Source organism: Myodes glareolus, chromosome 9 (assembly GCF_982192425.1).
Source record: "Myodes glareolus chromosome 9, mMyoGla1.1, whole genome shotgun sequence".
Classification (NCBI taxonomy): domain Eukaryota; kingdom Metazoa; phylum Chordata; class Mammalia; order Rodentia; family Cricetidae; genus Myodes; species Myodes glareolus.
Window position 1 is genome coordinate 2649755 of NC_142034.1, and position 12190 is coordinate 2661944.

At 49.7% G+C, this 12190-nt stretch overlaps 1 protein-coding gene and 1 long non-coding RNA gene across 6 annotated transcripts in view; one reads left to right on the forward strand and one right to left on the reverse strand.

Annotated features, from left to right (window-relative positions):
- LOC148120732 (uncharacterized) overlaps window positions 1-12190 on the forward strand; it is a 32611-nt gene continuing 20421 nt past the window's right edge. The window contains exons 1-2 of the long non-coding RNA XR_015738699.1: window positions 1-224; window positions 2830-2934. This is a non-coding gene — a long non-coding RNA (uncharacterized LOC148120732). The remainder of the gene's footprint in view (window positions 225-2829; window positions 2935-12190) is intronic.
- LOC146893374 (E3 ubiquitin-protein ligase RNF213-like) overlaps window positions 5094-12190 on the reverse strand; it is an 86595-nt gene continuing 79498 nt past the window's right edge. For all 5 annotated transcript variants that reach the window (XM_087909670.1, XM_087909668.1, XM_087909666.1 and 2 more), the window contains 7 exons: window positions 11686-11866; window positions 11268-11469; window positions 10124-10201; window positions 9241-9435; window positions 8571-8660; window positions 8303-8481; window positions 5094-6987 (listed from right to left, as the gene is read on the reverse strand). In XM_087909670.1, the coding sequence (XP_087765796.1) occupies window positions 6834-6987; window positions 8303-8481; window positions 8571-8660; window positions 9241-9435; window positions 10124-10201; window positions 11268-11469; window positions 11686-11866 (1079 nt within the window). In that variant the 3' untranslated portion in view covers window positions 5094-6833. The remainder of the gene's footprint in view (window positions 6988-8302; window positions 8482-8570; window positions 8661-9240; window positions 9436-10123; window positions 10202-11267; window positions 11470-11685; window positions 11867-12190) is intronic.

Consider the following 12190-nt stretch of genomic DNA (forward strand, 5'->3'; position numbering starts at 1 on the left):
GCCGCCGCGAGGGGCCGCTGTTTCCTCAGCGCTGGCCGTCGAGACGCCCCAGGCCGCTGTCCCGTCCGTGGTCGCCGCTGAGTTTCGGAAATGCGCGCTCGTGCTGCGTTCTCCGCGCCTCCGGCCTCCAGGGCACCGGGCAGCGTTGGCCGCACTCTGAGGATCAGCGAGCAGCCGCGTTCCTCGCACACCCTGAGCCCGGGGCCGCGGTTCCTCTGCATCAGGTCCGCACTTGCGCCCGGGCACAGCTTGCGGAACAGACAGCCTCTCTGCAACCTTTAGAGTAAAGGAAGAGGGGACACCTTTGCTAGTAGATTCTCCCCAGCTGTGTCGGCTGTGAGGCGCCCTCAGGCCGAAATAACAATTCAAAAGACCAGGGAACGCGGGGCTCGCGGGCCAGGGTGGCGCACACCTTTAATTCCAGCGCTGGGGAGGCAGAAGCAGGGGGATCTCTTGAGTTCAGACCAGCCTGATTTACAGAGTGAGTTCCAGGACAGCCAGGGCTACTCAGGGAAACCCTGTCTTGAAAAAAACAAATTAAATACATAAAATGCTCCTGCAGACAAGTCTGAGGGGGAAATGACTGCCCCAGTGGGGAGGGCACGCCCCAATGCAAGTGTTTAACTCTGTTTTAGGGAACCACAGCGACAGGCATGGGGGGGGGCGACTGAGCAGAACTATAACACTTGTAGTGGGGTAGCCTGGGCTTTCAGGAGCCAAAGAATACCACAGAGTCACACTATACAACTAATCTCATGTAAGAGATTTATTGGGAAGGGAAGAAAACTCAGGAGGGCAGCTGCCTCTGCTCCGGTAAAAAGCAACAGAGAAATGAGCAGAAGACAGGGTTTATAAGGGGTTTCTGGGGGCATGGGAGGCTATCACGATTTTGGTGACAGATCAGGGATTGGTTGTATTTTTACTTTTCTGTAGGGAGGGGCCTAACCCCTCTCCCCTAGAGGAGCTGGGAATGGCTGTAAGAGAAGACTGGGGAGGGGCCTGACCTTTGGAACTCCTTAGGCTCTTCCTCTGGAGGGGTCAGACCAGACCAGTCAGGGAAGGAGCCTGGCCTCAGGAGGTCACTAGGGGCAGGGCTTACAGGGGTCTCTGAGAACAGCAAGGGAAGTCCTGTACCAGAGTTGGCACAAATAGCTGACCCAGACCAGGGTGCGAATTAGTCAGGGTTCTCTAGGGGAACAGAACAGATAAAATGAAAATACACAAAGGAGATTCAGAACTTACCATGGAGAGTGAGGGTTAGCAGGCAAAAGCAATAGCTCCCTCCTTCCCTGTACTTTTATGTAGACTGTCACCAGAAGGTGTGGTCCAGATTTAGGATGGGACTCGGGACCTTGGATCATCCACATCCAATCAAGGAAGTCCCTCACACGTCTGCCCAGCTGCCTGGATTTTAGTTGATTCCAGATAGAGTCAAGATGAATACCAAGAGTAGCCACCCCAGGGAGTCCACCCAAAACAAACCCAATGCCTGACGATTTGGTGCAGAACTGTAGTTTTTCTATTCCTAACCTCAGTTCTCTGCCCCATTAATTCCTCACTGGATGGCCACTTAAGGGTACAACCTTCCTGTGTCTGTTACAGTCTTTCATCCAAATGCCCATTCTGTTGGTTCAGGACACAGAACCTTATGTAATGTGTGTCCCTCCTCTTCATGATATGAGCTCAGCAGACTGGAGATTTTTAAAGATTTATTTTTATTTGTGTAAGTCTGTGCCATGAGTGCAGGTGTCTGTGGCAGTCAGGGGAGCTAGAGCCCTGGAGCTGGAGTCACAGGAGACTGTGAGCCTCCTGGCATGGGTGCTAGGAATTGAACTTGGGTCCTGTGAAACAGCAGTGCACACTTTTAGTTACTGAACCATCTCTCCGGCTCTAGACTGCAGTTTTGTTTTTACCTTAAGACAAGTTAAAAGAGCCTATGTAAGCAGGCCCCAGCTGGAAGGGCTGGGCTTGGATCTTCTTGCTTAGTTATGGTCTGGTAAACCTGAGCAAATCTAAGGCACTTCCTTTGGAAATAAACAGTTCCTGTTTTATTTCTTAGATCAGTGCTTCCTTCTTGCTCTTTCTGCTTTGTGGTAAATGCTGGTGATGAGTTGGGAACAAGAAGATGTGAGGGTATTGCCATTGTGCTGTGTTGGTGTGCGGGAAAATAGTAAATACACATGGGAAGAGGACTTTGAGCTGTAGGTGAGGGTGGCTGTGTGAAATGATACTTAGGGCACCTGAAGGTTGCCCCACTCCTCCGTGAACTTGGGCATGGATTGCCACTTTCTTCAGTGGCGTGGCCACTGTTAACTTGCCCGTGTTTCAATAAATAACCTCCCACCCCTGCTCATGCAAGCAGCCACACACAAAAGACATGGGGAAGTAGAAGACTTGCTGGGGAGACTGGTTTCAGTCGGGGAGGAAGGGATGAGAGAGGGTAGTGGGGGATGAGAGGACCAGAATTCATCAAAGGAGAGGGATTGAGTGTGACAGGCAGAGGGGAAAACAGGCACAAATGTGCCAGGGTAGGAGTGCGGTGGGTGTGTGAGGCAGTAGCTGAGGTCGGGGTGACATGGGCTGACCGTCACCAGGGGAGTTCAGACGTGTACACCTAAGTTGTGTAGTCTGAAGATACTTTTCACGAGGGAAATAGAGAAGACGAGGTTAGACCAAACTTGAGTCTGTGGTTGGGGAAAGGCTTCCTGTAACACAACTGGCAGGACCTTGAAAGTTAGTGGTTTCCAGGAGAGAGAAAGCCCGGTTCCTCCAGACTCACTGAGCACAGGCACGGTGTTTATTTACCTACCCTGTGTTCTCTTCCCACAGAAACGGAAGGCATTTTGCAGAGGCGGAAACTGCAGTGTGAAGAGGTCAAGTGGCAGGCCTGTCGTCATGGAGCTGGCAGACAGGAGGGCCAGCACCAGTTCTCAGGTAAGCCAGCCTGGCTTCGTTAGAGTGGCCGGGGAAAGCGTTTGGTGTTTGGGAACCACTCAAGCCGGTGGAGATGGGGCAGCAGCTGTGGGTTCTGTGGAAGTCATGGCTGAGGTGCTGGCTGAAAGGAGCACTGATCTTTCTCCCTCTGCCTGGGAAGGAAGCCCAGCAGGAGCAGCACCTGAGCAAGAGACTGCTGTAGAGGCTGCGTCCTGTCCCCCCCTCTGCTGTAGGGGCTGCGCCCTGCCCTCCCCCGCTGTAGGTGCTGCGCCCTGCCCCGCCTCTGCTGTGGGGGCTGCACCCTGGCCCCCCCTCTGCTGTAGGGGCTACGCCCTGCCCCCCCCTCTGCTGTAGGGGCTGCGCCCTGCCCCCCCCCTCTGCTGTAGGGGCTGCGCCCTCCCCCTCCCACTCTAGCCCAGATGAACACTAGTGTGCTGTGCAGTGTGCCTACAGAGAGGGTGTGAGTTACCAGCATTGCTGTCTGGAGAAAGGTGCATTCCTCGTGCTCCTTTTCTAGTTGTGTGTGGATCCTGAATGCTCGCACCCAGGCTTACTTAGCAAGCTAAGGGAGCAGAAAGTGCAGAAAGCAATACAGATGTTATTCACTGCTTGGTATAGAACGCAGGGCCCTGGGTCTCCTGCCCACTGAGCACCCCTCTGGGCTCAGCTGGTTCTGCAGCCTGACCTTCAACACGTTATCCACCTGTTGTGGAGCTGTTCCCTCCTAACTGGCTTCTGGAGGGCACTGGGGGCTTAGGGGAAACTCACTGGGCTCTCAAGCACACAGAGTTCCAAGACTTGTCCCCGAGGTTATATATGCAAATCCTGGGGGAACAGACACTTGTTTAGACAGCTGTGAGCCTTGGGGTGTAGGGCTTTGATAACTTGTTTCTCAAGCCTGGTTGAGCATTGCAGTGATGCAGCCATGCGTCATGAGTCACCCATGCATCTGTCCCTAAGGTAGACATGTTTGCAGTAATTTCTGTGGTCTTTTCTCAGTGTCTCTTCTGGGGTAAATAGATATTTGCTCACGTCTGTCTAGGGTCACATGAGAGATGTTCTGATGCAGGATGTTTCTGTATATGTGTTACTTTTTTTCAGCTAGTGAATAAAGCTGTTTCAGCCAATGGCTTAGCAGAGTAAAGTCAGACGAGAAATCTTGAGAGAGAGAAAGAAAGAAGGCAGAGTCAAAGAGACACCACGTAGCAGCCTAAGTAGAAGGATGCTGGAATCTTACTGGTAGACAATCATGGCAATACATAAATGAATGGAAATTGATTAATATATGATTAACTAGCTAAGAATTAAGATTAAATAGCTAGGAATTAAGTAACTAGCTAGGAATACACTTGAACCATTAGACAAGCACTGTTCTAATTGCTATAGTTTCTGTATAATTATTTGGGTCTGGGCAGCCAGGAAACCAATGACTAGTCTCCATTTACAGTGTTCCTACTCATCCACTGGTGTACTGGGGACACCCAGACTTGGGTCACTCGAGTTCTCTTCGAGGTAAGAACACTGGAATTTTCCTCTTAGCTGAAGTAGCTCATGGCTATTTCATTTAACAAATGGCAAATCCTAGCATGGCTTAGGGAAGGCACAGAATCTGAACTACTTCTCCTTTCCTGCCCTTATTTCCTATTCCTGATGGATCTTCCTCATCCAAAGCCCGATTCATTGAAGTCAGGGCTCATCTCCATTTTCTGGTAGCTGTCCAGTGAGGTTTCCTCTAGCAGAATGCTCTGAGACCAGTACAGCAGCGCGGTCTCTGCCATAAACAAGAGTCCTGCAGTGCTTTTACTCTGAGGAAAAAATATTGCCCATGTCCTAGACTGTAGGTTTTCTGTTCTGAACCCTACTGGATACTGCAGCAGGGGAAATTCACAGAAACCCAAAACCATTTCGAAAAGCCTGGCCAAGGTCTGTGTGTTGTAGATGTAAACTCTGCACTCAGGAATTGAAACATTCAAAAATTCGTGTGTGTGTGTGTGTGTGTGTGTGTGTGTGTGTGTGTGTGTATGTGTGTGTGTGTGTACAACCCGAAGTTAGCCAGTTCCTTCCTTCTCTGACCCAGGTCCCAGCTGAAGTCATCAGGCGTGGCAGCGAGTGCCCTTCCTCACTGAGCCATCTTCCCGGCCCAAGAAGGACTCTCAGCAGTAAAGCTCAAGTTTATTAAAATGGGTCTGACAAAAATAGGGCAGTTCACTTTTGACAGGGCTGCATCTGTGTATTTTGTGCACAGACATACATAGACAGTTAAGCATAGTATAGCATACAAAATGAAACATTTTAATTAAAATTCTTCATGACAAAAAAATGCCTAGCTAGGTCAAAGCCAAAAAAGGCCTTCACAGCAAGAAACAGTGTGGGGCTCAGCTGCCCTCTGATGACCAGGGCGAGTTAAGCCCCAATATGAGGTATCAATGGAGATCCAAGGCCAAGTTGGGAAATTCAGTGAACCCTGTACCCTGACACATGCATTCAGCAGGAAACGTGGAATGCAGACATCTGGGGACAGGTGCACTTCATAGTTTGGAGTAAGATTATCACTGTCACTGTGAACAGTCTGACATGAGTTACTGCAGGTCTGCTCAGAACAGGGCGTGGTTCAGATTCACCTTTGATGGTGGTGCTGTGCCCATGGATGTGCTCCTGACTACCAGTCTGTATTTCTGCAGAGTATATGGGCCCTCGAGTTCAAGTTACTGTCTCTGTGAAAGAAATGACTTCCAGCTTGTGAACACTGGCTGTTCTTACGTGGTGCGCGCCAGGAATAGGATTAGTCCAGAGGGATCAGGGGAAGCAGAGCGGACTGTGACACAAAGAGACATCACGTCCAGTGGGAAAGACAGCACGAGATCAGGGTGGGCTCTTTTCCTGCCTTCTCTTAACTGGTTTGTGCTCAGGGAAGCTCAGATCTTGTTGAATGCATATTGGACAGCTACAGTCAGTAACTCTCCACAGTATCCCTCGAATAGCTTTCATTTCAACCGTGCTAGCAAGTGAACTTCAGGGCACCATGTTTGCCATAGTCCCAGCCCTCAGATACCTCTGGCCAAGGCTTGTAACACATTTTCCCTTGTCCCCTTTCCCGTTTGCAGTGCTGGGGAGAGAACCCAGGACGCTGTGTATGGGGGGGGGGCAAGTGCTCCAGCAGCCACCATCGTCCCTGCTCTCCAGTTCGTTCACCATCCTTTGCCCCAGTCCAGTGTTCTCAGTGAGTGTTTGGCTTTGACCCTTTGCAATTTGACAGTGGCTCATGGTGGGGTCAGCGTTAGGTCTTGTTCATGTGGCCTTACAGCTTGTACAAGCACCTTGGATTTCCTTGTGCTAGTGTGGCAATTTTCACACATCTTAGAAACCAAGAAATACGTGTGTAGCGCTCAAAACTTAAGGGGCTGGAAGGAAGAATAAATGTACAGAAAGAAAAATAAATGTTTTCTTTTTGTATATATTACATATGTACATTTATTCCTGTACATGTACAGAAAGAATAAATTTGTTTTTGTAATATATAATAGAATAGGAAGAAATGACTGCCCCTCTCTCTATGCGGTAAAGTAGTGGCCATGAACTATGAGGGGAGAGGCTGGCAGTCTTCAGAGGGTCAGTATTGGTTATGACCTGACTATGATTCTCTTTAGTTTCTTCTGGAATGTTAAGAGGCAGTTGATTGGCAATTTCGTATCATCATACACGAGGAAGTTTTGGAATAGGCGTGTGTTCCAGAAACAGCTTGGTTCTCTAAAAGCCGTCCTCTTGTATGGTGTGTGTAAGCCTTGAATCCAGTGCGGTGCCCCCACTTTTCTTCACGCAGGGGCACAGCCTGTGTGGGGAGCTATGAGGGGAGGTGGGGAGGACCTTCCTCTCCAGCCAGGTTTGAAGGCTGAGCTGCTCTACCTCGCCTGCCGGTCCTCTTTTCGTGTGGCAGCAGCTTTCCACACTGAGATGCAACTGGACATGAGGATCTCCTCTGGGAACTGGGATTCCACTTCTGGGAGGACATCACTGTCTTTAGTCTCCATGTAACTCACTAGAGTATCCCTGAGGCTGTGAAAACAAGGAATAAGAGAGAGTTTGTAACATCTCTGTTACGTCAGTTCCAGGGGATCAGAATCCTCTGACCTCCCCAGGGAATCAGGCATTAAAGAGGTGCACCGGCTCATATGCAGGCAAAACAGCACACATACAATAAAAATTTAATAGAGATAAACAGCCCCCAGTTAAGCAAAAACGATAAAGGGCATCTTCACAAATAGATGATGAGTGCAAAATGTGCCCAGCTACTAAGTGCCTCTAAATCAGGGGGGTCAGATAAAAGGAGACACTGGTGTTGGACCGTTATATTGACATACTTGGAACAGATGGCTCAGTGTGTTTTGTAGCCTGTATACACTGGTGTGGTTTTTTACCAACTCTAGAGTGAACCTTTGTGTGACATACTAAGACTACTTGATATAAAGGGAATATATGAGTTTGTAGTTTCCATGTGGTCCACATTGGCCCCAAACTTGCTGTGTAGCTGACAATGATCTTGAACGTCTGATTTTTCTGCTTATAACTCCCGAGTGCCAGGATTGTATGTGTCTATTACCATGCTCCATCTCTGTAGCACTGAGGAATGAACCCAGGGCTCTGTGCATCCTAGGCAAACACTCTTCCAATGAGCTACATCCCAGCCTTCCTTCCTGTTTGCCTGCCTTTTGTGTGTGTGGTATTTATATGTGTGCACATGTCTGTGCATGTGTATTCAGTGGTGAGAGGATGGCATTGTGTATCTTACTCTATCACTTCCCGCCTTAATTTCTTGAGACAGGGTCTCTTACTGAGCCTGGAACTTACTTTTTTTTCAGCAAGTTCCCAGGGTCCTCCTGTCTTCCCCTCCCATCCCAGTGCTGGAGCCGCACGCATGGGCAGCCACACCCAGATTTTAATATGGGTTCCAGGGATCTAAACACAAGGCCCCATGCGTGTGCAACAAGCAAACCTGATGGACATTTCGGGAACCTCCTGCTTTGTTTTAATCACAAGGGACTAAAATCAAAGAGAGAACTCAAGAAATTAAAACCAAAAAAGCCTTGTATGGGGGGGACACACACTCCAATCCCAGCTCTCTGTAGGCAGAGGCACATGGATCTCTGAGTTTGGGGCTAGCCTGGTCTACAAACCTCTAGCGTTCTAGAACACCCAGAGCTACCCAGAGAAATCTTGTCTTAAAAATCTGAAAACCAAACCAAAGGTACAAAATAGCAAAGGCATGGAAAATTAGCAGGAGAAGCGTCTTGGATAAGTTAGGAGAATCTTCAAGTCTAGGGGAAGCCACTGGACAACAGGGCATTCTGCCAGCAGCTGTACAAGGCCATACCTCCAATTGGGGTTGAAGCCGCTCTCAGCCTGGGAGCCTCTGAGTTTCAGCATGATCATCTCATGGAGCTCCAGGAGGAAGGTGTCCAAGCCTGCCTCATTCAGGAATGTGCTGAGGAGCCTTGCATGCTGCAGACTGAGGTCCTCTTTGTACTTGACATCAATTTCCCGAAACGGCTCCTGAAGGATCAACAAGTGGTACAGTAAGACCTCAGAAGACCTGGGTGCTCGCTGCTCCCTCCGCAGCGGAAAGCAGAGATGGAACTCACTTTGTTCAGTCGCAGCCGCTGTTCTGACTTATGTGCAGATAGGAGCTGCCAGAGGGAAATGACGTGTCTCAGCTGACATCTGTTTAGGGCCTGAAAGTGAAGCAGAACCTCCGTGGAAGGCCAAAGTCCCAATGTGTCACCACTGTGCACCAAGGAGTCTAAGTGCACACCATAGGCATGTTCCCCCACTTCTGTCTTGAGCCCATTCTGTTTTCCTTGTCATGAGACAGTCACATCCACAAATGAGCTGACCCATCCCTCACAGTCTCTAAATTCTGCTGCAGAGAGTCGTGACATCACACATCGTGCAGATCTGCACTGCTCACAGATGGTGGCAGCCTAGATGGTCAGTCTCCTCGACTGTGCTGTGTGCATGCTGGACTGGCTGTGTGAGGAACATTCTTGATGTTCCCCATTCTGGGGTTCTGACATGGATGCATGGTGCAATTAGGTAGGAATCCGGAGCTTCTGGGGAGGGTCATGTGATTTCCCATGCAACGCCTTCCAATAGGACTCCCCCTCTCTGTTTTGAGGTCTTGCTCAGTAGTTTAATATGGCTTGGAACTCACTCTGTAGCCCAGGCTGACCTGGACCTGGCAATCTTCCTGCCTCATCCTCCAGAGTACAGGGATTCCTGGGATATTCCTGCAGGCTCTGTTCTGTTGCTTACCTTTAAGATCAGCGCTGTCTGATCGCCCATCTGTAGGACATCTTGAATGTACACATTCAGGTCCATGCCAGGATCCCCACCAGCTGTGCTCAGGAAACCCAGGGTGACTTCTACGACAGACAGGGCTTCACAGGCATCACTGTAGGACTGTAGCTGTCCTCTGATGGCACTGATGGCTGAGTTGGTGAGTGGGCTCTGGGGAACAAAATGCAAGGTTAGGGTTGTGGTTGACCTCTTGTTTCTCACCAACAGGGAAGAGGACAGAGCTGGGACAGGCTGCGTAGAAAGCACATGGCTGATTCTTAGTGCACACTAAGTGCAGGCAGCACTACAGACTCCACAGTAATGGAGGCAAACTCACTGAGCCTCAGACAAATCCTATAGCCAGGAGGTGCCTGTGCACACATTTAATCCCAGCACTCGGGAAGTAGAGGTAGACGGATCTCTGTGAATTTGAGGCTAGCCTGGTCTACAAAGCTAGTTCCAGCACAGCTAAGCCTGTACAAAGGAACCCTGCCTCGAAAAACAAACAAAATCAACAAAACAGTAACAATCCTATGAGGGGACACAGCCATTCAGCTTCCTCTCAGACTTGCTAGGAACGAGCAGGGACACATTTAAGTTCTCTGGCTGTTTATCCTCAGCGCACACAGCAGTGATATGTTACTAGAAATCCGCTCCTCAGAATGACTGCATTTAAACTGAATAAGAAAGCTCAGTGAACTGCTGTCCTGCTTCCTGTGTAGTAAGCCCGGCTTACAGGAGTCCTGGGGTTCTTCAAAAGACACTGAGCCGCTAGTGCTCACAGTAGACACAGGATGAGGCTGGAGCTATCTGGAGTGGATAGAGCCTCCCAGAGAAGGACAGGGGTTGTCAAGAGCACCTGTGCTGTTTTGTTCTTGATGGTCATGAAGAGATGCTCGTAGTTCCAGTCATGTCTGTACACCAGGGTGGGTATTCCCTAAATTGGGAGAGAAAGGTTCTTAGAGGTGAAATCCACAGTGGACCCCCAGTAACTCAGCAGTGGGACCCCGCTACTCAGGGCATTCCTGGGAAAGGCAGCATTGCTGCAGGAAGTCTGCTGAAGACACTGTCTTTGGAAGCAGTGACACAGCAGGTGCCAGCCTTGTTGCAATGGCCTCAGAGATACTGCTACATAGATGGTGCACGACACTGAGTATGCATGGGGCCCCAAGAGGAACATGCGCAGGAGGACAGCTCATTTACCAGCTCTTCAGTAACTGTTAAGTCTAGAGATCGGACAAGGAGGTCACTCTTCTGCACAGCACGGCTGTCAGAGTGAATCAGAAATACTCTACACTCCAAGTCACAGCCTAACTGCAGGCTTCACGGTGAACTAATGGATGTCTGTGGACACGAATAAACGTACAAGAGTAATGTATCTGACTAGACTGGATCACCAGCTCTTCAGATGAAGAAACAGAGATGTGGCTCTGCCACTGTGTTCCTTGGATGGCAGGAATCCTATGTCTGAGGGCAGGCAATTAATTGAGTTAAGGTAACTGGAAATCTGAGCTGGAGCCAGGTCATAGGGCCTTCTGTGCCAGGTGAAGGGAGGCAGTAGGAAGCCATGCTGGGTATCAAATACAGAGATGATCCAGGGATAGAGGATAGATAGCCAAAATGAGAGGCGGTGGCAGTTAATGGATGAGGACACACAGAAGGCACACTGGTACCTGGGCACAGAATGCTGAGGACCGGTGCAACAGTGGCAGAGTTCTTTGGTGATGTCCTTAATTATGTGAGAAAAACTAAATGCTAAGTCCACTGAGACCAGAGGATGCCTTTGGGAGACTGAGTTTCAGTGGGTGGTACCAAAGGCCTTGAGATCACCACAGCGGGTAGGCTGATGGAGCTGTGACCATGCATGCTTTGGGTGGCAAGGAAATGAAGCAGATAAGACTGTGACTGGCATAGTGCACCGTGCTGTCCCTTAAAACATGAATAAGGATCACTTATTCATGACAGACAAACCAAGCATATAATTAGCAGCAGGCTCAGCCTACCTGGAGGGTCAGCCTGGGCTTGCCCTGGAGGAAGCGGCTGCTGATCTGCCGCTGGATCTTCTCTAGGTCAAACTCTTGTGAGGTTTCTCCACCTTGCTGCACTTGGTACTGGCAGTTGGAGACAATCAGTGGAATCAGGTCCCGTTCCATATCGTAGTGGATGACATGCAGGTCAGTAACCTCAGAGGTGTCTATAGAATAGCTGAGGGACACAAGACACATGATTGATATCAAAAGCAGACACATGTAGACACCCCTGCTTCGGGCTCTGTGATCTGAGCAGGGGAAAGCTGTATGTCTGTGGAGGACTCTGGAGAGAGCGGCTATGGGAGCGTCTGCCATGGAAGAGCAGAAGTTGGCAGGGGCTCAGGAGCCTAGGGCTGGACAAGCACCAAGTTCTGTTGACTTGGACACACACCTGCTGTTTTCCGTGGAGAACTTCTGCACCGCGTTGACCATTTGATTGTGCAGGCTAATCAAGTAGCTGACCAAGGCAGTTGCACAGAGGCCCAGGCCCCTTCGCCGTGGAAGGATGACCTCAAATTCGGCATCCAGATCCAAGTCGGAGCTGCAGTAATCATTTGGTAGCTTGATCTCACCTGGAAATGACAGGGTTATTCCTTAGCAGCCAGGTAGGTTTTGCTCCATGCTGTTTGATCAAGGTGAGGGAAAGAGGCACACAGACACGGTCCCACCAGCTGACACACTTCAAGGACCTGGTATTAAGGTCTTGCCTCTAACAAATGTGCTGGCAAGTTTTCAGTGATCCCAGCACTCTTGAAACCCAGTTTTTGGATTCAAGAAGAGGGAGGCTCTAATGCCATCACACTTCTCAGATGCTGCACTGGCTAGTCTTATGTCAACTTGATACCAGCTGATTCCAAGAGGAAACCTCAATTAAGAAAATGCCTCCATAAGATCCA